The sequence below is a fragment of the Aptenodytes forsteri genome, unplaced genomic scaffold, assembly GCF_000699145.1.
Source record: "Aptenodytes forsteri isolate BGI_AS27 unplaced genomic scaffold, ASM69914v1 Scaffold136, whole genome shotgun sequence".
NCBI classification, from domain to species: domain Eukaryota; kingdom Metazoa; phylum Chordata; class Aves; order Sphenisciformes; family Spheniscidae; genus Aptenodytes; species Aptenodytes forsteri.
The window spans coordinates 3,007,177-3,033,271 of NW_008796111.1; the positions used below are offsets into that span (position 1 = coordinate 3,007,177).

Here is a 26,095-nt window from a genome sequence, read left to right on the forward strand (position 1 = left end):
GCAGCTCAGACAGCACAGCCACAGGCTGGGAGCCTAGCTCCCTGAGGGAAGCAGGATTTAGTAACCTATCTGCTCCCTCGTTATGTCCTTAATTGGGTTCTGAAAGTGAGGAACCTAACCTCAGTTTTCTATGGCTCTGGATATTTTTCCCAGTTGTTCCGAGTCTTTCTGCCCGGCCGTGGGGTTGGATTGCAGAACAGGGTGATGGGGACGGCCGGTGCTCCCTGAGGGAAGCAGGATTTAGTAACCTATCTGCTCCTGCAGCTCGTTATGTCCTTAATTGGGTTCTGAAAGTGAGGAACCTGCAACCAGTTTTCTATGGCTCTGGATATTTTTCCCAGTTGTTCCGAGTCTTTCTGCCCGGCCGTGGGGTTGGATTGCAGAACAGGGTGATGGGGACGGCCGGTGCGTCTGCAGAGTGTTTTGGCAGAACTTTTTAAGCAATCTGAGTTAACAAGGGAGTAAAAAACCTCTGCGCCCTGGCCTCAGAGCACTGCAGTTGTCTTTGGGGAAGTGCACTGCAGAGCTGCAAGCTTCATTTTTCTATTTGCTTTTGTGTTTGCTTGCAGCAGAGTGTGACAGTGAGGTAGACAGGTACTGCGTGTGTAGTTTTGGTGGAGAGCACTGAGTGAATTAAGACACAAACACATCTAACAGCTTTAATACTCCAAATTGGCTTCATGGTATTACATAGTTAAGACAAAACTACTATTCACTGAATCAGAGAATCAGAAAAAGATACTTGAATTAAACACAGGAACTTCCCCAGCCACAGTGCTTCATACCTTGGATCACAAAACAAAAGCCGAAAAAATTTCCCCTAAAGCACAATTTCTCACTCCCTGTACTTCACTCAGCCTTGGTGAGCTTCAAATTTAACAGAGCTTGGCAGACTTCCTCTCCACTTGTGATAGCCTGCCACTTCAGGGACCGGACTGCAAACTTTACAGGGAAAAGTTTAAAATCAGCTGTTCCAGAAATCATCCTTATTAATCATAAGCAGAATTTTAAAATCCATAAAAGTTTAAAAGTTCCAGAAATCATCCTTATTAATCATAAGCTTTTTAATTTTTTGCATGGAAGGGGCTTAATGATACAGCTTTCTATAAACTCAAAGACAACATGAGGGTCTTGGTCAGCATTGACATAAAAGGCATCTTCATAAAAATCCTCCAGTTCCTTGACATTCCTGTAATAGGTGTCCACGCGCTTCTCAATATTTTCTTCCTTGTCTCTAGGGTTCTGCCTGAGACGGGCTTGGATCTCCGGTGTGGGTGCTGGTCTGAATGCAGTGTGGTATCTGGAGATGAGATACAAATGCCACTGCTTCAGCTCAAGCTGAGGACACAGCGGCCATTTCCTACGATACTCCATGTTTTTGCCTATCACAGTTCCTTGGAAGTGCCTCTTTCTACTCCAGGTTGGGGTTTTAAAACAATGATTGGAAATTTCAGAGCAAGTAATCTGTCGTTCCTGCTCCCAAGAATCCTGGATACTCAAAAGCCAAGAGTTTCTCTTGAGGTGACACAGAGAGTGTGCTGCTAGTGTTTATATACTTCACACAAGGTGTGGAGAAATCCCTGTTACGTGCCCAGTGCTCCGGGTTCAGAAGCATTTCCAGATCTGTTCCAGACCCAATCCCAAAGTAACATGTTTTACTTGTAATCTTGGATTCCTATCTTAAAAAAAGCATCTCAAAAAGTGTAACCGCAAACCTTAGCATCTGTTAAAAATCTTTGCTGTGGTTTACTGTTATGCTAATGCTGGACACTAGTCAGGAAAAAGCTGCCAAACTTTGAGTGCTTTCTCTGCATTGAACCAGTGAGCCCAAACATAGCCCTGTGTCCTGGCATTGCTGAAGGGCCTGTGACTTCAAGTGTGTTTAAGGCTCTCAGACATCGGGGACTTTCCTGCCAAGATTCAAAAGTGCAGCAACAGGGCTGGGATCATCAATATTAACTTTTGGAAGTATTTCCTATTAGCAGGCATGTGGCTGAGTGCTTCCAGCAAACGGCCGGAGGGTAGCGGAAGCACAGCCCTCGCTCGACAGTGTCTCCAAATCACCGCAAGCTCGAGCTTGAAAGACAGGTATGCCTCCTCTTGATAAGCCACTACAAGTAGGGTTAATACTGTGTTTGCTAAAGATCACTGGAAGAAGTTAAGAAGACACAAATACTCTACCTCGGTCTCTATTTCTGGGCGGATACCAGGTAGAATAGAATTGCTAACATCTTTTTATAGTAGCTGAAGATAAAAAGAGGTTAATTCACTCTGAGGTAGGTTTTGGTTATTTCTAATTTCCAAAGTGCCAGAACTTGGCTTCCCTGAATTCACAGTTGTAGGTTCGCTCAACTAGTCAGCAGGCTTCAGCAAGACAGAGGATTTTCATCACCAGAGTCCTGTAGCAGTGCCGCAGTCCAGCTCAGTCTGCCCAGGCAGCTGACACCAAAAAGAATTCTGACAATGTTTCTGCATTGCCAAAGGCTCCCAACGATCGCTAAAAGCTCTTTTGCAAACATGTATTTAGATTTCCTGCCACGGTAATTCTACTTCTGAGTAAATGTCTCCTGTGCCCTAACACAAAACCAGTTTATCTAGTATTTTAAATTTTCTGAAACTGTTGGGATAGATACAAAACCGAGGAGAGAAGCAGAGTCTCCGTGTCTCTGCACAGAACTGCGTTACAGCTCCAGCTGGTACAGTGATGTGGACACAGAGTTCATTCCACATCAGAATTATTTAGAGCACAGCTGAAGGCCACCCTCTTCACTGCACTGTAGCCAGCGGTGCAGGTTTAACATAACGCCGAGGATTAGCTACAGCAACTAAAACAATTCAATTCACAATGAATTTGGAAGGAATGAAGCCCAGAGTTTGGAAGAAGGAAGCGTGTTAACTGGAGCAGATACTGAACAGGCTAATCCTAATGATAAGAAATGCAAAGATGTGTGAATGATTTGCTTCAAACTGTTCATTTCTTCTGAACAACTGCATCACTTATTACTAAAACAAAGAGAACAGTTACAGCAAATCACTGTTGCTGTCACAAGTTAATGTTGCACCTCGCGTGAGATGTCTGAATAATCATGTATCACTTTGGGACAAGCCCAGTATTTATGGCCTTAATCTTTGAGGGTTCAGTATTTGTCTTTGATTCAATAGGATGCATTTAACCATTGGAAAAATAAATACTGGTTTAAAATGTAAGTGGGGGAATCATAAAAACAGAGCACAAGTGAAATTGCAAATACACGCCAATTCCAGCAGGTATTTAGGAAGATATTTCATTGTTACTTGTTCCCCGAAAAACACGGGTGGAGAAGACAGTAAACCTGAAGGTCACTGGTGAAACAAGGTGCTGTGACTGCCGGTGAGATGAACTGCCACATTTGAGAACCCAATCTTACAGTCACTCAGTGACTCAGATATCTGAGTTTGCTCTACTGAGCAGGAAACATGTTAATATCTCACAGCAGACAGAACCATCACGGGAGCTTGGGGAAGTAAAATGCAGCAAGTTTTCCATTTTCCCCAGTCGGGAAGCCTTCAGAATTCCCATGGGAATGTCTCAAAACCATCTGCATTTAGGCTAGGTTTCAGACATCTTCCCTCAGCGTTATCTTACCAACCAATTTAGTTACCTTGCTACTGTAGATTTCAGGCTCCAAGATTTTAAAATGCCCTATTCTGAGAACAGGGTGGGTTGGTACTCGAGTAGCTATGAAAGTTTTAACTTTTCTTTTAAGGAGTCCCTAAGCAAGAGTACAATATTCCTGAGTTTCCTTAGATTTCTATGAAGTCTATCTGGTGCTTTCATCTCACTGGCAGTCTTGAAAAATGTTAAACATCAGACATGAGTGCTAACCTTTCCCCAGTGACGGGATCAATCCTCCGTTGAGACAGCCGTTCCATGATGGATTCATAGGGGAGATTAAAGAAAAATACCCTACGGAGAACATAACAATTAAGTGCATTAACATCCTGAGAACATCACTCGTGACCTTCAGAGTATGCGTTAATCCTTACCCAAACGAACGGCACACACAAACGTGGAAGTGACAGTACCACTCAAAACTGCAGCATCAGAAAACATTAGCATATGCACAGGACCTCTCTTCTCCGGTTCTTCTCCTCACATCTTGTTTAGTCTCCAAGCTCATCAAGGCAGCAGCTCTTTGACACACAGTATGCGTGGTGCTGTGTGCGCTGACAGGGCTTAACGGACAACACAGTGTGGACACCGGCGACGGAATTACAGCACGAGCCTATCTCAGAGTCTGCCACAGCTTGCTCACAAACCAGCAGTTACCTCTGAACTTCCTCTGGATCCAGCTTCTCAACCCAACTAGCAAGTACAATCACAATGACATTCTGCAAAAGGTAAATAAAAAATTGCTGCTGTTCCTGTCAAGGACAGAAAAAGAGCTTGCCTGCCAGTATTACACATTCCTCCCTAATAACAGCACTGCGCGACTCAGTGCCCATGAAAGGGATCTTCCTCTTAGTCCACTTCCACTTCTTTTGCCCTTGTCTCCCCACACAGCCCCACAGCGTGAGTCCTCCTGTCTCCCACTCCCGTCCTGCATCCTTAAAAGCAGAATGAGTAATAAGACTTAACATGTGCCGCATTATGACGCTGACAATTCCCTGTCCCTTCCATTAGCATTGACCTGCAGAGAACAGCACCAGGGCACGGAAGGCAGCTCAGTATGGCATAACCCACTCGACAATCAGCCTTGCTGTTGAGACTGCTAAAGAGGAAATATTAATGCTTGATTTTAAGATCAAAATCTGCAATTCCCATTGAGTCTAAACAAGACATAGTTTTTCAGCGTCTTAAAAAGTCAGACCCTCAGTGTCAGTGGTGTGGATTCGGTGCTATGGACAGCTTTTCACCAGAGGGTGGAGTGGGACTTGCCAACTCATTTCATACAGGTTACACAAAAGCCCTGATTTGAATCGAGGATGCAGAACCAGAAAACAATATACACCACTATTGACCCCAGTCACATTACACTGTTGTGTATAAACTGTTGTGCCCATCTCACATTGACTCCTCCTTGGCATTTTGGTTCATTGTAATGGTCTGTTAATTTTATATTCTAGTTCAAAAGCTCTTCAGCAGAAAATTGTCGACAAACTGCTGAGGATGAGCAGACATGAGTCCCCTGTCCCCCAGCTACTGGAGACTAAAGCAGATCTGGACAAAGATCACATTCGATGATTAATTCAGAACAAAATAAAAAATAAGGCTTCCTTTGAAAACTTACAAAAACAAGCTTTTACCAGCCGAGCACGGCCTGAAGGCTGTAAATACATCCTTCTTTATAATACACCTTCTCCCGCTGCTGCCTTCAAGGCCAGGCTTCCTATTTTCGTTTTTGTCTGCCTCTCACAAAAGACACCGTATGCTTTAGACATTCACCAAAGGAACATTTTACACTGACTGGGTGGGATCAGACCAGATGAAAGGCTGAGCTTTACCTTGGCATGCACATAGCAGATTACTAGAATCCTTTGTAGGATTTAAAGTTATGAAAATCATCTCTCTTTTCAAATGTTTACAGATAATGACTTCTAGTCACACTGTGGTAACAAAATAACAGCCAGGAATAAAACATTCAAGATCTCGGAGATTCCAAAGACAGGAAAAGAACAACAGTTTCAACACTCTTTTATCCCTTACACTCTTAACATTTTGTTTTTCTTTGTTTCGGTTGCCCAACAATGGCACAAAAACGTGATTGTCAGAACAGGTAACATCTGATGATATGTCTCAAGATGAATATTCTAGTAGAGAGGAACAACATTTATACAGGCATGATAATTGATACGGCTTCCTACTATATTCTGAAATAAACAAAACCACTAAAGGATTATAACCTGGCATATCAAGAAAGCTTGTTGTAATTCATAGTTACTAACTCAAAAAGTATTATGGTATTTGAAAGAGAAGAGCCTAAAAAACTCCACTTAAAAAGCTGCCAACAAAATGAACTCTGAAAGCCTTGTCTGAGATTCCCTTCTTTTTTATACAAAATGCTTCTTATTATCCAGCCTGGTGTCACTATTAAAGAAGAGTGTAGGGGGAAGATGTGGGAGAGTATAGACAGCCCTGCTAATACGGATTTTTTCTCCCCATGTGCATTGTATAACGGCACACACAGAATATACTATACAACAGCACAAACTCCTAACCCAATGGTCCTTCCAGTGGAAGGTGGGATGCCTTACCCTGCCATACTGTACATCTCCTATAGATAAGAGAAAACAACACTCCCCAGGGCTGTCAGTTTAAAATCGTTCAGAAGCAGGAAAAAAAGATGAAGGGGAAAACCACTGACAGAACTACCGTCTAGACTTAAAATACTTCCAATTAGAAAGCTTTATTATCATTTTGAAGCAGACACATACCACACACAGTCTATTATGCAGTCCCAGGAGGCTTACTCACATGAGTAAAGCCTGTTTACATGTATGCACTCTCGGTGAAGTGTTAGCCTTGGGTATATGATACATCTCCTTCAGCTCCTCAAGGTATTTCTGAGCAACATTTCGCCCGTGTCCCTCTCTCAGGCTGCTATGACTCTGATCACATAACAAACTTGACCCTTCAACTGTCCAGGTAACTTGTTTGTTGGATTTCTCTTGGAAATCCTCGTAAGATAGAGGGCTGCATCCACCACCTTGATCCAGCATTTAGAGCAGGAACTGGAACAACTCCCTACAAGTACTGGGTTCATCTCCAAGCAGAGCTTGGCCCCTTTCACATACCGAGTGCAATTTTTTTCACATAAATGCATCCTCTGTAAAGCTCGCTTTAGGAATCAGCCAGGCCTTGTATGTTGTAATGTGTCACAACTTCTATCAAGGGGAAATATGAAACAGATGTCATCAGAATTGGTAGACAGGGAGGCAAGGAAACACAGCCTCATATCAAAGTATACTACATTATACTGCTAGATTAGCATCTAGCGCAGCTTCTCTTTCAGAGTTGGCAAGCTTTTAGTTCAGCTCCACAACAGGTGAATAATATCAACCAGCAGCAACGCGAGGTGCGCACCGGGGAGGGCTGGGCAGAGATGCACCAAGAATCCTCACGCCTGCATCATGGGCTCAGCACCTACCTAGCGGCAACCAAAAATCTTTGGCATCCAGTTACAAATCGGCGCTCTGTGGGGTATAACTCGGTAGAGCCTCTCAGCCCAGGTCTCTGAGGACAAATGTCCCCCTAACTACCACTGCGTGGCAACATTGCTGCTAGATGTAGGACTGAAGCCAAGTGATTCGTAAGCAAAGCTCTGTCCTCTCTCCTTTGTTCTCTCTCCCAGGAGAGGGATGTGAGAGAAGGTCCAGTCCTGTCAGCTAGCTTTCACAGATAATAAAACCGTGAACACAAATGTTAAAAGGAAAAAAAAAAAAATCTTGTGTCAGAATCCTGCCTCTTCCTCACTGCACTTGACATCACTTATCTAATCTATTACAGCTTTCAGATACATTAGAGAGATTAAATTCCAACAAATTAATAATGTTGATGACATGTCAGAATCTGCCTCTTCCTCACTGCACTTGACATCACTTATCTAATCTATTACAGCTTTCAGATACATTAGAGAGATTAAATTCCAACAAATTAATAATGTTGATGACACCGTCACTGTGTACCTAGTCAAATGAGAACTAGTCGCCTTTGGATGACAATGAAATACAGAAGGCCTCTAACAGCTGGAATATAACGTTGTTTTCCTACCAGCCACCTGGCATTCCAAAAGGGCATTCCAATCGCTTCTGGCTTCTGACTATTCAGTCAGCATTGTCTAAGATCTTGGAGGTCACCAGGGCATCCTGATGCCTTCTCTTTGCAAACAGAGAGAGGAGGAGGTAAAAGTATGGGTGGCAGAAGTTTTATTTCACGCCTGATCATGAGATGGCATTTTTGGAAAAATGTGTCACAACCATACAGTAAGTGAAAAAAGGTTTTTTGACCTACACAACAGCATTCATCTAATCCTGAACTGCATTTATTCCAGATGGCAACCAACCTAGTTAATCCAAGTTATTAACAATTGGCAGTGCTCAGACTTGTCCACAGGAGAATTTTTTTGGTGGTGGTTTTCCTGTTTTGTGCATATAATATCACCAACTTAAAGCACCTATAATGGAAAAATTACGAGTGTTGCCATAAGACAAGCAAGTGCTGTGTGCCTGAATTTTGATATCACTGTGCTAGGGATTAAGGCACGCTCCTCCTGTGAACTGACAGTCACCTTCCAGGATGGCTCCACTGCCTTGCCAGCTGCCCTCACATCTCAAGAGAACTAAAGCTCTGCCTGTAAGCCACAGCCTTCCACGGGTTTTGGTCCTGTAATTTAAACATAGCCATTTTATGAGGCTGACCTAGATGGATCCAGGTGTTGACTGTTCTAGACCCGAGCTATTTACTTAGGTCAGATTCTCATTCTTGGCATTTCCCGTTACCTGGAATTGCTCTGGATTGACATTGGTGGAGGGGAGCCCAAAGCCAAGCCCTTTTTGTAAAATTATTGTCTGTGAAATTTGACCTATACCATTAAATCTAATTGAATTCATACCTTGTTTTCATTTAAGGATGAAGAGTGATGCGACACGATATCTGAGACAGAATCCTGGCTCCCTAGCTGGCCTTTACAAACAGAGACTACTGACTTGCTTGTGTCTATACCAGGTCCAGATCAAGCCTTGCAATAAAGTTAGGATGCTTGAATTAAAAAAAAATACAACACCAAACAACACTGGGCCATTTTTAATGTAGCATTTAAACTTTTGAGTTGAAACTGCAACTTTAAAAATAGTAAGCTATTCATCTTTCCCTTATTTTCTTGACTCCTATATATCTTCTCCCTCGTAGGCAGGTACCAGCTGCCATATTCCCATTCTTCACGCTCTGCACTCTGCAAAAAAAAGAGGCCCCTGCTGGCCAATTCTTGTTTAAAATGGTGCATAATTGATAGTGGCAAATCTACCCCAGCTGTGTCTAAAACCTCTCCAGGGGCAAGAAAAACACTCTCTGTGACTGTCATTAACTACTAAATTAGCAAGTGCTCCTGGCAGTTTACAACATACCACATCAGTCTGCTTTAAAAAAAAAAGAACGTGAAGATCAGATGCCTGTGTGATCTCAAAGTTACAGCAAACTTTGCTGGCAGAACTTTGACAGAACCCCAGCTAAATCAGAGCGAAAGAGAATGGGAAAGAGAGAGTAAGAGGGCGAGAGAGCAATAGAAAGAGCGAGGAAGGAGAAGGAGGAGAGAAAGAAGAGAAAGGAGAGGAAGGGTCACAAAGTTACCCTCTTTTCCAGGCAGACAAATAGAAAATGTCAAATTCAAGGCTAGAAAATTGAGCCTTTCATAAGGCACAGAACATCTTACTCAATATGGAGATATCAATACAATGTTATCTGATGCTATGGCACAATTCCCCACGGAAAATAACTCTCCTGGAGGACTTAGCTCTGGCAATGCAATGGCTACCATTTTTGTAATTGAGCTATAAAGCTGAAAAAGAGATGAGCCTGTTGAAGTGTGTGGATGCAGTAGCTCTCTGAAAGGCTACCACAGGTAAAATCCTTATGTGATCATTGGCACAAATGCAAGCTCCTCCCTTTGGTTCATAAAACAGAGCCAAAGCAGGCGGAGAAGGGAATAACACAGTTCTCGCACAAGGATGGAAAAGCCTTGGGGGGCATTATGGACTGAACTGGCAGAGAGACAAGCACCATCTATAGCAACTGTCCTGAATTCGGCTAAACTGTAAGACCCATTGTTAAAATTGACCATGTTTTTTGGTTTTAAAAGTTTCCAGAAATGCATAAAACTGTACAAACTTCTGGATCACGCAGGGACCACAAGCCAGACAGGGGTGGGATGGCAGGCTTGGCCAAGATACAAGAAAAATCTGCATTGCAAAAAGGTCTTTTTCTTGGGTAGCACCATTAAATTATCACAATAATACGGCAAATCAAGTCGGTGGTTCAAGCTGACAGGTACCAGGAAGTTCAGATTTGAATCCAAGTGACTAATCCCAGCTAAAACCCAGGTCATCTTGTCTTTATTGACTTTCTAGCCAGAGATACCTGACTTGGATCAATCAGTTCCCCTGAAGAATGCTCCGTTTCCTGTAGTATAAAGACACCTTAAACCTGAAACCTTGGCTAAGCCTCTTCTCGAGAACTAGGGGCCTAGCCACAGGGTCCTGAGCACGTTATATTCCATAATTACATTCTGCATCCCCAAATCCCCTCTTAAAAATTAAACTGGTTACCTAGATCCCATCTACCTTTTCCCCAGTCCTGTTCAGGTTTCTCTCAATGCAGCTTCAAACCAGGTATTTTGCCCATGGGTAACCAGACTACAAATGATCTTCTGAGGCTGCACTACTGACTGGACATGGATCTTAGTTCACTTCCTACCCTAAATGCCGCTTCTGCGTGTCTCTGCAATGGATGAAATGGTCCTTATCTCTTATTTATGGAAGGAGCTGTTGGGAGGTTTTACTCACTGATGTCTTCCAAATTCTGGGATATCTTCTGATGAAAGATGCTTGATTCTATTTTGGGAAGTAATTTCACCCTCTAGGTTTTGACTATAAGGGAAAATACATTGCATAAACACTAAAACACAGGTTAATCGGCACACGTGTTTTGCTCATTGAGCTCCTATAATGATTCTTGTGATGACAAGCTATTTCCAGGCACTGGATCTTTCTTTTCAAACAGATGCATTTCTGTCAAATAACTGCAAAAGGCAGCTAAGTGGGGCAGTATTCCCAGGACATGGCGTCTGGCCAGGGGAGCGAGATGAACAACATCCTTCGTAGCTGCAGATGTTCCTTCCCTTCACCAGCAGTGCAGAGTAATGACTCTGTTAGATGTTTTCCACCCACCAGTTAGATGTGCTCAGCCCCCAACAGCCCAGACAGCCGAGGTGGCAGGGTCCCTCCCGCATCCCACCCCACCAGCCTGGTATCTCAGCAGCATCTCAGCGGGTGCCACACCAGCTTACGCAGGGGGAACAGGCGCAGCCCTGCCGGGTAGCACCGTCTGTCTGTTTTACAGAACAATGGGCTGGATCTCGAGCTGGGATAAAGCAAAGTAGCTCCACTGGCGTCACGCAGATTTACACCAGCGAAGAACCTCAGGCCTTTTGGCAGCGAGAGACGTTCCACGCGACAGTGGTCTGAAGAACTACCGGCTGTGTAAACGTTACATAAGTGCAGCGAAAGGCACACATATACAGAGCAAATGTTTTCATACTAGGGGCTTCAATGCATTTTTAAAGCTTCTTTTGAGAAGGCGATATTAACTCTTTCCATATGCAATAAGTGGCTTAGATGCATTAGTACCTCCATTCAAAACTGCTTTACATTTCTCCCCTCATTTTTATTCTTTGCCTCCTTCTTACTCTCAGCTGTTATTCTAGCATCTTTGCATTCCCCCCGGAGTTCATTCCAGCGGTGCTTTATGAATCACAGAATAAGATGGCAGCCAGCAGTGCTTTAGAGTAATGTGGCTGGCACGATTTCCACTATCCGCAAGGTTAATCAAACTCCGTCTCAGATAATCGAAAGCCTCTGCAGCCCCAGAGGCCCGAGGTCAGGAACCTGAACCCGCTTCCCCAAATGCAGTCATGTTTCCTTAGATGCTTGCAACCCTCCCCTGCAATAATTAGATTCTGCAAAGCAAATCTTGAGTGGAGCAAGAACTCCAGGGTTAAGCACTAGCAAACTCATATCAGAACTGATACCTTTGCTACCTGTCTGCAGCTTTTCTCTAGTACCTCCTGCTCCTAACAAGGAAACTTATACTCTTCTTCCTTATTAAATAAATGGAATCAAATTTATAGTAAATGATGTTTAATCTTAAATGTTCCTATAAAATGCTACATTAAACTCCCCCCACCCCCATCATTTAAACACTAACTTTTGTTGTTGGTAGGATATCTGGTGTATAAAATAAAATAAATAAAAGAACTGACACCAAAAAAGTGTATGATTTGGGGCAAGGGGAGGGAATAAAAGAACGGATTATAATGTGTCATTTTATATATGTGTCAAAGGAAACCAATTTCATAATAGGGAATAAAAATTCCCTGTTTAAATACTGTCAAATAAATCCTCAAATGTAATAGGGTTCACTTCTGGGGAAAAGAAAACTAAATCTGATTAAATATTAATGTGGCGTAGTATTAATTAAGAGAGAAAAAAGTCCATCAAGAGAACCCCAATATGTTTACTGTGTCCCCAGGAAGCTGGAAAATTTCACAATCAAGTGTGTAAATGTTCTAAAAAAGGGTCCTGAATATTTTATGAATATTTGTCATAAAACAGAAATAATAACCACTGTGCAGAGCTATTAGAATTAATATTTATGCTGCCCGCCATGAAATATTCATGGGGACAGAGAAAGGGGGGCCCGTAAGACAAGAATTAATTTACATTGGGCTTGGTTTACCCGCTGGCTTGATGTTTAAAGACGGGTTGACAAGCCTCCATATGAATCCCTCAGTCACTTGCAGCAGTAGGTGGGGTGAAGGCAGGGGGAGGCGGGGGGAAACGGGTCCAAGCTGCTGACAGCTCACAGATTGAGTTTCTGACAGCCCTTAAAAAACCTAAACGGCCCCCCACCTTTTTTTCCTTCTTCCATTGCCCAAGGCGCTCTGTACTGCCACCGTTCATCCGATCTCCCCTTCCATCTGCTGAAATTAAGGAATTAATGAGCGCTATACACTTTACAGCAGGCCCCAGGAATGTTTACTGGTGATTAAATTATAATGCAGCCAAGCTGTATAATTCATGAACCAATTAAAGGAAGTGTTAGTTGATTTGATGGGATGAGGACGTACAAAAAGCATTTAACTAATAGGGAACCGTGGGCTGCCGGTCGCTTTGGCTTTCTCGGATTACGCGGCTAATTGCTCTGCTTTATAGGGCTGTCACAGATAGCCATACATATTTCATTGTTCTCAAATACTTCAATTGTTTGCTTTCGTGTTGCTGCTGTAATATGTAGAAGCCCAGCCAAACTTCAGTGTAGTTAAAGCACTACTCTGCAAAAGCAGGTTGCTTCGGGAGGAGGGAGGAATGAGAGGGGCAGAAGGAGAAGGCTGGCTGACAAAGGAGTAACTTAAAGCCTCAGAGTTAAATGTCACTCAGCAATTACATGATTAAAAGGTGCAACATATGATAGTCTTTTGTTTTACAACTTTTTGGACACTAATATTCTATGCTGACTTCACCGCAGAGAAAAATATTGGTACACTAAGCTGCATTTTTTTTTAATACCGAGGAGCAAAAGAAGCAGGTGGAGAGGGAAGTATATTTAAAAAAATCCAGCAGGGAGGAGCTAGATTGCTGTGGTTATCAAGAATAATACATCGTGTTTTAACTTACATGGTTCGATATTCTGAAATACATGAGAGATGAAGGAGGCTGATTTCCCATCTGGGAGAATGCTCAATGTCTAATTCAGAGAGCTGCTGAGTCGTGCTAGCTAGTCATACCAACAACTTCAGTTCATTACACAAGGAATGGGGGAATTTACCATTTCTGCTGTTTCACAAAGCACTCTCCCCCAGCTGACAGGCCACAGGATTTGATGAAACGGATTCTCTTGATTTGAAGAGGCCTATCAGTCAAGTTACTCCCGTCCTCAGTCAAAAACAGGCACGTTCTAGCAATGAAATTCCCAACCCATATACAGAAGTACATGTATTGCTGAAGAAATTAGGTACTATCAGATAAATATCAGAAACACATGCACTAACTTGTGGTTAGACCCCGAAGTCTATTGAATAAAGAACAAGCTGGGCACATATGCTATTTCTCTAGCTCAGTGATGAAGACTGTGAACTTCTATGGGTCCCTAATGAGGTATATTGTCACCCGCCTGAGGAACGCTGTGGTAAATCTTGACCTCCTGCCTAATTTAGAGCTTTACGTTTCCAAGTGTTGTACAAACACCAACTAAATGACTTTCAAGATATCCTATTATGTAAAGCTTATAATTTGGTTCACCCCTTTCCTCGCACCCACTCCCTCCAGGATTTGGCTTTGGAAAGCAGTCCCTGCGGAGCGCCCTCGCTGACGCCCCGGTACGCGCCTCTCCCCCTCACGTGCTCCCCTCTACAGCGCGGAGCATGACATCCCCTCTCCAAATCGGCCCACTCCAGAGAAACAAGAGGGTGTGCTGGTCCGCCAGGAGCAAAACTTTGTGCAAAACCACACCAGTTTTAAGAAAGGTTTTGTTAGGGGCAGCCAAGAGCTGGTGCTCAGGATAACTCTTCAAAACGTGCCAGCTTCACTTTGACATTCCAGTTACGAACCATCTCCCAGCCAAGCGTCACAACACTAAACTAAGAAAATCCATCTCTGCCCTCCTGTCGGAATTGTTCTGTTTTGTATAAAGAATTACATCAAACCAGAAAAGCAGAATGTCTTTGCAGTCCAATGCAGGTGTTCACCAGGGAGGCAAGGGACTTACATCCAGTGAATACTTACTTTTTTCTAAAAAACAGAGCAAGCCTAAGAAGCCCCAGAAAGAAGGAGCTGAACGTCCCATTTCCCAGGACAGCACTCAGATTAGCAGGCTAGGGGTTGTCCAGGTGGAGAAACAGGTGGGGGAAAAAAAATCTTGGGATACTAAAGAAAAAAAGATTTCTCATATAGCTTGACCCTGTTAAGAAGGTAGTATGCCAAAAAAAGAATTGTTTTAAATAATTTCCTTTATTGAGAACTAAGATATATTGTTAGTTTGTCCCTAGCTTCTGGGTTAAATAATGCAAAACTTTGGCTTAAGATATTAGTTTAATAGGCAGTCTCCAAAATAAGGGATAATGACACCAGTTACACAGCAGGAAAACTTGCCATTAACCCACTGCGTGGTTGAGTAAAATGGAAATTGGATTGCCTGTTCTAGAAAATAGAAAGGTTAAATTGTCTGGGAGATAAAGTTGATCCTAAACTCACCTAAGTGGGCAGCGCCTAGGATCTGAAATCTGACTAGCCAGATAATCATCTGGACAGTTACACACACAGTTAAAAGCCAACATGTGATCTTGGTAGGCTTTGAATTATACCATTGCTGGATTAAACACATCTGCAATTTGGTAAAATCCATTAAATGCATTTATGACACTCAGCACCTGCGATAACGAGAGAGACACAGAGAGAGAGAGTCTGTGTGTGTGTCTGTGTGTGGGCAAACTGAACGACCTCACGCACTGGCCCCAGAAACAGCCAGCTGCATCAATGTGGGCCTTACAGGGGGAAAAAGCAGAGGCGAGACGCAGGCCCAGGAATCACTTTCTCCCAACGATTGCTAACAGGAAACGTCAGAACTTGGCAATGTCAAGAAATCCGAGGCACTGCAGCAAATATTTTCTTTGTTGCTTTTGAAGTGCCCTGGATACAATCAATCATACCGAAAAAAACTCCTGTATTTTGGTTCAATGTGGAAAGGGCTATTTGCATTTCAATATGTTCAACTTATCCCGCCAATAAAAACATGGAATCATGAAGAAGAGATCAGGCCACTGGAGTGAAAAACAAGAGATGACATCCTGCAGACCTTTCAGATAAAACAGCTCCTTGCTTGTAACATTTCTGTTGACGTCCCAATATTTCTGAATGATTGGGTTTTCAAATGAGATCAGTCAGCATGCAAATGAGCAAACAGGATCAAGACATCTCCCATATCTGATTGGATAGAGAAATTATCAAAAGACCCTTTTTTCATATCAAATTTCCATCACAAAAGGTCAAACTTTCAACTCCCATTACTTTTGCTAACTGGATTTCACTGTGCCTGCCAGCTCATTGCTGCTGCTGTTTTCAGAGGAAAAAAAGAGAAGTAACAAATGATTACATCTTCTCCCACATCTGTCATACAGGATGGACAAATATTTTCTAATCTTATTCTATTTTTCTCTACAGCCCTCAAAATCCTTGCAGCCAAAACATCACTTCTAACCTGATTAGCTATTCCTAGGTTGTTTTTATTTTTCTTACAGGTTCTTTTCTTATTTTCTAGTCTACAGACTGACAAGAGCACCAGCTGTGTTGCCAGAATGTTTTGTTCTACAGTTTGGCCATTTAAAATACTTCTTGATGTGTGCTTTTCTAAAATATATTTCCTTCTGCTGTCTGGCTGGACTGACGCCTAAATACTCAAGTAATGGATGTCCCAGAAAAACAAGAGACAAAGAGAGAGCATCATTTCCCCCCAAATCCTCACATAGTTATATTTTCCCTTGCAGTCCATCCCTGATAACAAACGCTGCCTGGCCTTCTGTAGATTTTGATCCATTCCTCCAGTGAACAGATCATGGCCTGAGGCTCCAAGGCTTTGCCCTGCCTGCTCAAAACACTCAGCTCATGCAAATTCAGAGGCCTTACACCCTCATCTCCACACAGAGGAGTAGCTCAGCACCCTTTGGTCTCATCCACTGCTTTTCTAGGTTTGAAGCTGAATTTTGGAGCAGCAGAGATAGCAAGTGGGGCAAGCACAAGAAGATGAAGACATTAGTAAAAAGTGCAGGACTCAATGTATTTGTTGCTACTGGTCCCATAAAAATTCTCTCTCAACGTTATTATCATTGCAACATATATAACCCATCAGATTAGTACCTAGAGATTTCTACCCTTCTGATTTTCTCTGTTCTTCTTATTACTCAACAACTAAATGTTTCACAAAGCCATTTCCTACAGAAATATTTATGTTCCCAAATGTTTATTGGCCCCTCTATCATGATCAAGCTTTTATGAGCACTCTATACAGAACTCTGAATTAAATACATAATTCCTGATCTATCAGATCTTGGCTTGATGCTGTGTTTGTCTATTTTATACAGCAAGGCACTGTGGCAAACTACAGAACACCTTACAGAAAAACTAATTTATACAGCAAAGATATTTCTATCCAACACTGACTGTGTGGGTTAGTGATTACAGAAAGCTAATGAGGACCAGGAGGATGTAGGGTTTAAATTCCAGCAAAGGCACTTATTCATTGTGTTAGGTTTCCTGAACAACCTTTTTAGGTAATTTCTACACAACTATGGACATCAGGCTCTGCACCATCACGTGCTGGAAGGAGATGGAAGATGCTCCTTGTAAATGTTACACAAACGCTGCTCCCTCACTTGCTCCACGCCATGCAGGTGTCCACAGCTACAGAGAGTAAGTTGCCCTCGATCAGTGGTAACTGATTGGACTCTCTATTCTTGCTGGCAGCCGCGAGTCATAACCAGTAAACAGCTCAGACTGTTAGCTGCTCCAGGAGCTATTCTCCCAGGTTACTTCCTTCATCTTCGATTTTTCATTTTTCTTCTCTTCTCCTTTTGACCAAAAGTGCCTGTGGTGATCTGTGAACGTCTGTATGGATCTAGTAAACTAAAACTTTGGCCTCTTTACCACATCAGATCAAGGCAATGTTCTCAGCTCCTTTGTACCCAACAAATGCCGGGCACAGAATGCAGGGAGACTTTGTGCATGTAAGTTCTCCAACAGCAAAAAAATGCTGATTGTGTTTTATCTATAGGTCTCTACTCTTCACAAATCTATTACTATTGAAACACTAATCATCAGGCCACCTAAATGGATAAAAAGCCATTCTCTGAAAGGCTAAAATTTGTAGTGTTCTCTTTTTTCCTGGGACAAGTCTGGTCAAAGGTTGTTCCAGAATGCACCGGGTATCTTAGTCACTAGGCAAGGTCTGGAGTTCACATGATTTAACAATGGGCTCTTTAACGTAGCTGAAAAAAATCTAAAGATCTGCTGACTGGAAACTGTATTTGACATTCAGATACATTCAGAACTGAGGTGTGGGTTTCTAACAGCGAGTAACTGCATAGCAAGTTACTCAGCCTTGGATTGATTGCACAGGCAACTTTTAAACAGAGTGATTTTTTTCATCTAAAAGATACTACAGGTCAAACAAGACTCTGCCTGAATCTCTTGTGAACTACAATGTGTTTGGAATTAACCAGACAGAACCTGACATCTAATCAAAAAGGCGGATTTTTATTCTTAGAAATGTTTTAAATAAAAAAGATTCCTGTTCCTTAAAAGGCCTAACAACTTTGCATAACTGTTTGTACCTAGAAATAAATTGAAGGTAAGGGCACTCACATTCACTCGCAGTTTGTACGTACCAGGAAAATGTGAAAAGCTGAATGTTTATAGTTATTTTCTCCCTAACACCACACAGAATCCTGCCTAACACCATAATGAAAAAACACCTTTTACAAAATCAAATCCTCCGGTTCTTCCAAGGGCAAAACACCCAGATTACGTAACAATTAAGGATTTTCAAAATGCAGTGTTCATACAACCACGCAAATTCACTGGCACGGCCCTACTTCGTGGGCCATGTAAGAATTAGGCATATTCAGAAACATCAGACCTTCGCAGCACGTTTTTGCAGGGGCAGGAAGTAACCCAGCACAGGGGTTTGGGTGGGCTTCCAGCAAAGAGCTTACACTGCCGTTACCGTCAATCACCCCAGAATATCAGCAGTGATATAGCATCTTTCATTAAAAAAATACTGCAGCTTCTTTCACAAGGACTGCCACTTGCCATTTCTTTTAGGTAATCAGATAGCCGTTAATTAATAAACCTGTCAGGTGAATCGTCCTGCTCCGGTCATCATTATCCATTCTGTAACAGAATCCTGCTATCATCACTGCTATCCACCCCATAGCTTCCAGCTCAATTAACTTAATGCTATGCAAATGAGAGGCTCTCCTCATCATTAGCTTATAGCCCACAAATGTTAATAACATAATTGGGCCTTGAACAGGGTAATTAGACATGATTTCTTCCATTAGTCTTACAAGGCTAATTATTGTTGATAGGAGAGAGGGGATGAGTCCCAGTGCTGCATGCAAAGAGGGGCATCTGGTTAAAGCAAATATAGACAAAACATCAACAAGGTACAACAACAGTTGAGATCTATAGCAGGGTCAGGTAGGGGCGGGGGGGAAGGAAGACAGCATGATGAGAAACTTAGGAACCACTGGAGAAATTCTCTGCAGGGCAGGAACTAAAACCAACTATTCAGGCTGAATCTGGAGCTCTCCTACACTTTGCAGTAAAACACGATGCTTAATAAATCAGGGGAAGCTACTCTCAAGTTTTTGCAGACAGGACAATTTGGAAGCTGTACTGATCCAACTTCCTAGGTTTGTAATGCAAATATACAGCCACACAAGAGACATTAAGAATTAAATCTGGTCCTAGATCTCCCTTGTCATTATGTCCAAGCTTCTCTCCTGCCATCATTGGTTTTGCTGTGTTTTATTGGATGATTTTTCTGAGTAACAGCTACTTACTGTAAGAATTACAGAATTGGAATACAAGGAATTCTTTAATAATCACGAAGCAAAATGCATTTCAGCAATTTATTCACGGAAAGTTAATAAAAACCTGGATTCAGTATAATGGACCAGCAGTAACATTTTTAACAAAAAAAAGGGCTGCAAGTTTTCAAGCTGAGATTATATTTTGAATGGTGGAATGAAAGCTAAGGGCTTGCTCCTATACCAGCTAATTCTACGCAGTCTCATCCATGGAGGTTAGAAATGTACAACTGGAGACAGAATTCTGTGAGGAAACTACTTTTAAAAGGAGAAAGTAATCTTTACAAAAATATGGCAAGTTCACCATACCTACCACTTAGCTTTGACAGTTCAGTGTTTTACTGCAAACGCTGCTAAGAAAAATGTATGTCGATCTGAAGAGCCCACAGGACTCAAGGGGTTGAGAAACCACGTGATTTCTTTATTTTGTTTCTGTTTTCTTTAACTTTGGGGCACGTTCATGGCCAGTACAAATCCTTTGATTTCACTGCAAGTATGTGAGGAGGAACTCTTCCTATATACTTGGCCTGAAAATCAGCTTAAATTATGTTCACAAAAGTAGCAGCATTTACTAGAAGGTTAAATGAAACAATTATTTTTTAACCTGCTGTACCTTGAGCTTTGGTCAGCTATATCAAAAGAACAGACTGTCCTCTGGATCGTTCACTCAGTGTGTATCAGTGGGATATTAATCAGCATTCATATCAGAACAATATTAGACTAAAATTTTTTTAAAAATAATTTTTATCATGCGCAAAGCATGTTAGTGGTCTTACTGAGCTCAGAAATACAGCACATGTTGAAAAAGGATAACATTTAAAAGCCTCTGTGGGACGGATAAAAGCCTTGCTCAAAATGTATTTCAAGCCTTACAAAGGACAGAGTTCTTTAATACAGAATTTTGTAAACATAATGTATTTAGGGACAGAAAACGTGATCCTTACACAGCACAAAAACACTGGGTCACCACTTACACCTGAGCCAAAGGAAGCCAATTTAAGTGATGGTGATTAATACATTCATGTGACTGCAGGTGATCCAGGCCAATAGAATTAGATCCAGTGCATCTGTCAGACATAAGGGATCATTCCTACATCTTTCCTGCAGAATAAGCTATGACAATATTCAGCTCCGCTCTCTTAAATTGCCCTGCACTTGCTAAATTTACTTACTAGGAAATTCTGAGCAAATATCTTGTTCCAAGGCAAACAGCAGTAAATCCACTGATGTTTTAATGAAGATTACACTTTCTAATCCTCATGGTAATGACAAACTAGTTTCCATTCAATATGCAATATTACTTGACAGTTTTAATCACCCAAGCCGTATTATATTTGCTACAGACTGATGCACTTGTCTTCCCAGATCTTCAGCTTGGAGTATCTAAGCAAAAGAAGCGTAATGCCTGTTCTGCCTGTGGTTTTCAGTATGGGCCAGTTTTGCCAGCCTCACTAGCTCTGAGTAATAGCTTACTCTGGGATTAGTCTCAGATCCAAAGAGACTACTAAATCAGAACACAGCTGGCACAATCTTGTCTTAAGTTTTTACTCCAGAATTCCTGAATTCTAGTAATCATGGAGTTCAAAGGTAATGTACATTTGTAACGTAGTTCCTCTGAAAGTACTGCCCCTGTGCTCTCAACATCAGACAGCAAGTGCAGAAACAGACTTTCATAAACTCAGTTTTAACCTGTACAGATGTAAGGGTGACCTTTCTACATTTACTCAGAATAATGGTCTCTTCTCCCTGGTAACTAGCGATAGGACGAGAGGAAATGGCCTCAAGTTGCGCCAGGGGAGGTTTAGATTGGACGTGAGGAAAAATTTCTTTACTGAAAGAGTGATTAAACATTGGACCAGGCTGCCCAGGGAAGTGGTTGAGTCCCCATCCCTGGAGGTATTTGAAAGACGTGTAGATGAGGCGCTTAGGGACATGGTTTAGTGGGCATGGGGGTGTTGGGTTGACGGTTGGACTCGATGATCTTAGAGGTCTTTTCCAACCTCAATGATTCTATGATTCTAATATTCATCCAACTTTTGCTACCACACTGCTGGAGTAAATGGTAAGAGATCAACACAATGTGAGATGCTTGACAACACTGGAGAGCCCTGCTTTTCCTACCATGCTTTCCCAGACACTAAGTGTCTTCATCCACAGTTCTCACACATGCAAAACTGTCATCAGTTTTATCTGTGTGTTCTCTTACCCAATGCAAATTAAAATGCTGCCACGCCATTATATTTTAAGTTTTCCTCCCTCAGTTATTTTCAAAAGTTTTTCTGCTTCCAGTCAGATCTTGAAACCAGTATCTTCCTTACAAAAAGCTCCTAAATCCTACAAAATCAGACTTGCACGTATATGGTTCTTATTCATGTGTGAACTACTGAGGAAATTAAGGTAAAATTTTGAAAATGACTGCTTTAGTCCATGAAGAAATATTCAGAATTGACAAACCACATCGTATTTTACCCTGCTGAGATCAATCAGTGTTACATTCCCCGAAATGCACTGATGGTGCATGACTGCGTGCAGCTATAACTTTTCCTACATACCCATCTTAGCAAAATTGTTAGTTAAACGTGACTCTATGCCAAACAGCCTCAGAGAAGAGCTGCAGGATGGCCCCTCAGGTTCAATCCTACAGCACCCAAACAGCACCTTGAATACTGCTGGATCCCAACCCAGAGAGTCAGTCATGGGGAGCAAGATGAATGGAGAGCAAACTGGGAGACCCGAGTTCAGTGCTCTCTCAGGGATGTGCTTTGGTGACCAAAATGCATGACGAAAAACCTAAGCAAAGAGAGTGCAGAGGGGAAAAGCACAGGTTAGATGTCTTGACTGCTACTTAAATGATAACACTTTGATTTCCATGACTGTTTCATTTCATTCCTTAAACAAAAGTTGTGTCTTGGGTGAATGCCCTGAACAACCTTTGTTGATTTGCAGAGATTAGTACCATGAAGTTGTCATTGTGAATTAAGATTTGAAAAGCCCGGTTCTTCTTTCAGGCAGTTCTCAGATCTCCTCCCAGAACAACATATTTTCCCCTGACGAGATGGACACGTGCAAGTTCCCAGTGCTGACCACAGGACACCCCTCATCTCAGCTTCCTGAGTAATATGGCAAACATGTGAGCACTTGGCTACTAGGTTCAGTAAAAATCTTCAGTTTCTTCTAGGAACTAGAGACAATCTCAAACAATAATACCCCATAGTAAATAGTTTTTGCCTGTAGGGATGCAAGCCAGTCTTTTGCCCTGAAGTGACTGAGAGCATGTAAGGGCACAGGACTCTTGTGTAGCTGACCAAATCAGGCCTTCTTCAATCTTGACTCTTTCTGAAATGTTGCCTGACTTAGCTAGCTCCTTCCAAACTGCAAAGTCGAGTATTCAAACAGAAAGCTTCCTGTAATGTTGAATTTGACATCACTTAAAGTTCTTTGACTCTTCAAGAGTCAAATACAACCCACTGTTGTATTTCTCATTTCACCTACTCAAAGTCACCTTGTTCAAATTGCGGCTGCTACACAGACACCTAATTTTGGCAGCCACAGGAGGAGCTAGGAGCTCTGCCTTGAAAGCACGGATACTTCATGGCACTTTGTGAAGAAGCACTGAAAGCATTAATATTAAGCCCAGTGCTTTCACGGTTTGGCTGTAGCTGTTCCCACGTGGACAAAGCAGAGACGTTGCTGGTTTGGTTTGCCTTGCCTAAAACTTGCTACCATTGCCATAGACATGAAAAGTAGCCCAGACTCTACTGCTTTTACAGTTTTCTCTCTCGCTCTCCAGTTAGGTATTGAGTTCAGGAAGGCAACCTTGATACCAGTGGCATCTTCTGAGAAAAATGGTTTCAACATAAGGGCAATCAGGATAGAATGTCTTCAGGTTTCCTAATGTCTCCTCATTTGTGAGAGATAGCTACTGCAGAAAAAAATGCCTCCTTTCAGCAGCAAAAAGAATGAAAGGATTGTGCATGTGGTTTTGGGTCCTTAAAAAATAAAAATAAAAATACTGACGTAGAAATAGAAGCTTTTCCTCTTTCTCTTCCTGGAGACTTAGGAAGCTTGCTGAGATCAGAGATCTCCTTAATTGCTGTATCCAGGATTTCACCAAACAAACTCCAGCCATCAAAAGGAGCTTGTATGAGTTAACTTCTAAAAATAATACCTGCCTCCCACAGCTGAAGCCAAATATACCTCCTATTCTTGTTGGAGCAGAATAAGCTTGTGACAGCAAATGCAGCATCCTACAGAAAGCCCACAGAAGGATTTTAAAACTGCATTTGATGTTTTGCTATTATTGGCTCAAGATGCATATTAACGCCTTTCCCCAGGATAGAAAAGCTTTTATGGTACCAATATAGGTCAGGCAGAATGTGCAGCAGAAGTGAAATAATCTTTTTATTGTAATCATCCAATTTTCTATCTATCGGATTATTTAATAGCAATAGCTTCTATTCACATTAGTGTTATGAGGGAAGAGGGAGCACAATCTGCTAAGAAAGAGAGGAAGAACAGAGAATAAGGATTCCCCACCAACGGCCAAACCTGAGAAATCTGCGTAAGGAGCTGCTTCCATCAGTTTTGTGTAGGGCAAAAGACTGTGTGTGTGCGGCTCTTTGCACTACGTGTGGAGAATTAGTTGTCACTATGAAGTAGCCCATGGGCGTGACTGCTTAATAGAGCCTTCATGCCAGAGCAATGTCTATCTTTTTACGCACGGCTGTTACACATAAGGTAACGGGAGCTTCCCTGATATATTTTGCCCATTATGGAGTGCTCAGCGATGCCTCTTGCAATAGAGGCAGATCAGGAAACAAAGGTAAATGACTTAATTAAAATCTTGTCAATGAACAGGGTAAGTCTCAGAACACTCGCATCAAGAGATAACACAATGACTGAATTATTGTAGCTTGGAAAAGGCTACAGGGGTAGCAACTGTGGATTAAACTGATCCCACTCACCCAGTGAAGCAGACGAGTCATTCACCAGTCCAGGTGAGAGGAAGATTTGTTAATTTTGCCCAGTAAGCACAACCTGTAATGGATTTTGGTTGGGAAAAACCCTTGTAATTTTTATCACTTGGCCAGGGTGTTCTGCTCCCTCAGAGCACGGCTATGCATGTACTTGATGTATAGTCAGCACAGCTAAGAGGGCGAGTACCTCCACTGGAGTGGGGAAGACAAATAAGAATTCATCACCTAAAACACGCTTTCCAAAATATGTTTTATTTTATAAGCATACCATAGACCTCAAGAAGATCCTGCCCCTTTAGCTCCCACTGTCTTGCCCCTTAGTTTTTACTGAACCAGTCAGTCTGTTTGACTTTGAACATGTGACAGAGAAGGAAGAGAAGAACTGAGACGGGAGCACTGATATGCAAAGTGATAATAAAAAGGAAACCAATTAACATTAGTGAAGACAACAGTCAGTAAACCAGCAACCATATAATGGCTCTGGTAAGAGTGAGCTGCTTTCTAATCAGAAGAGAAAAAAAAAAAAAGACAATGATTGAAACAATTGAAACATCTGCCTATTATTTTTACTACTTTCTTTATAAATTAAGCCAAACCCTACACAGGTCACTTGGATTTTTCCTACTGTTTCTCTCTTTCCCTGGTGCAGGCAAATTTTATTGTCCTGATTTAGTACCTTGATTACCACATTGTTTTTCTTTTTTTTTCCCCCTGAAAATGAGCAGAAAATAAGATATAATTATAACATTTCTTCTTTGTTACTCATCAGATTTTTGTATGCCATCAATTAAAACCACATCTATTATAAATACACAATATCCATCATTTAAATTAGGCCAAAGTTTTTAAAATGCCCTGTAAGATTTTTCCATGTCAGAATAATTCAATCACTATTATGTTTCCTTGATGCAACTATTTTGGGACTTAGCTTGTTCCTTGATAGGATTTTAATTAAGTCATTTACATTTAATTTCCAAATATGTAGCTCTTAAAGAAGGCAGCAAGGAAATGAAAAGACAAAAAGAAACCTGAAAGACAGCCAATCTTTAACAAAAATATTTCTGATATAAAAATGAACCTGAGGAATACATATTCAGTGATAAGTATTCCAGTCCATGTCTGGTAAACTCTCAGATAATGGCAGCATGGTAGGGTCACTGGGGTTCTATTAGCTCAATTAATGAGGAGTAAGATAAGGCTAACACCTAGCTCTTCAAACGGCTAAAAAATAGAGCTGATAGTAATGGAGTTATTAACCTTCGCCAGCCATTGAATTTTGCTGCTGATTCAAACTCCATTTCCTAGTTCAGGCCTCCATTAATAGGCTGTTTATTATCCCTAATCCGCATTGGGATCAGCTGCAGAAATATGAAAGCCCCATGTAAAGACCAAATAGTTAAAAATAAATAAATAAATAAATCTTTTTTTCCATTCTGATTTTTCCCTTTTCAACATATTCACTGATTCTACCTTAGAAATTAGGAACTTCATTATCCTAAACTGTTTGAAAACAGGATAGTATTCACACAGAGTAGTGTGGTGAAAAAGAAGCTTTAAATATATTATGTAAGAAGATGACATAATCAGGGATACAGCCACGTCGTTTTGAAGACCAAATAAAACACTGCTGGAAAACTTACATGGAGAAGCTAGTGTTGTTTATTTTCTCTACTGGGAAAGAAAAAACTTTAATATTGGAAAAAAGGGTATTTTGTCCACTTGTCCACT

General features: G+C 41.7%; 1 protein-coding gene across 1 annotated transcript in view; it reads right to left on the reverse strand.

Moving 5' to 3' along the window:
• Window positions 1–1,053: 1,053 nt before the first annotated feature.
• Window positions 1,054–26,095, reverse strand: part of AK8 (adenylate kinase 8) — a 69,137-nt gene continuing 44,095 nt past the window's right edge. Inside the window, exons 11-12 of the mRNA XM_019474062.1 lie at window positions 3,866–3,946; window positions 1,054–1,300 (exon numbers count right to left, since the gene is read on the reverse strand). Coding sequence (XP_019329607.1) covers window positions 1,054–1,300; window positions 3,866–3,946 — 328 coding nt within the window. The remainder of the gene's footprint in view (window positions 1,301–3,865; window positions 3,947–26,095) is intronic.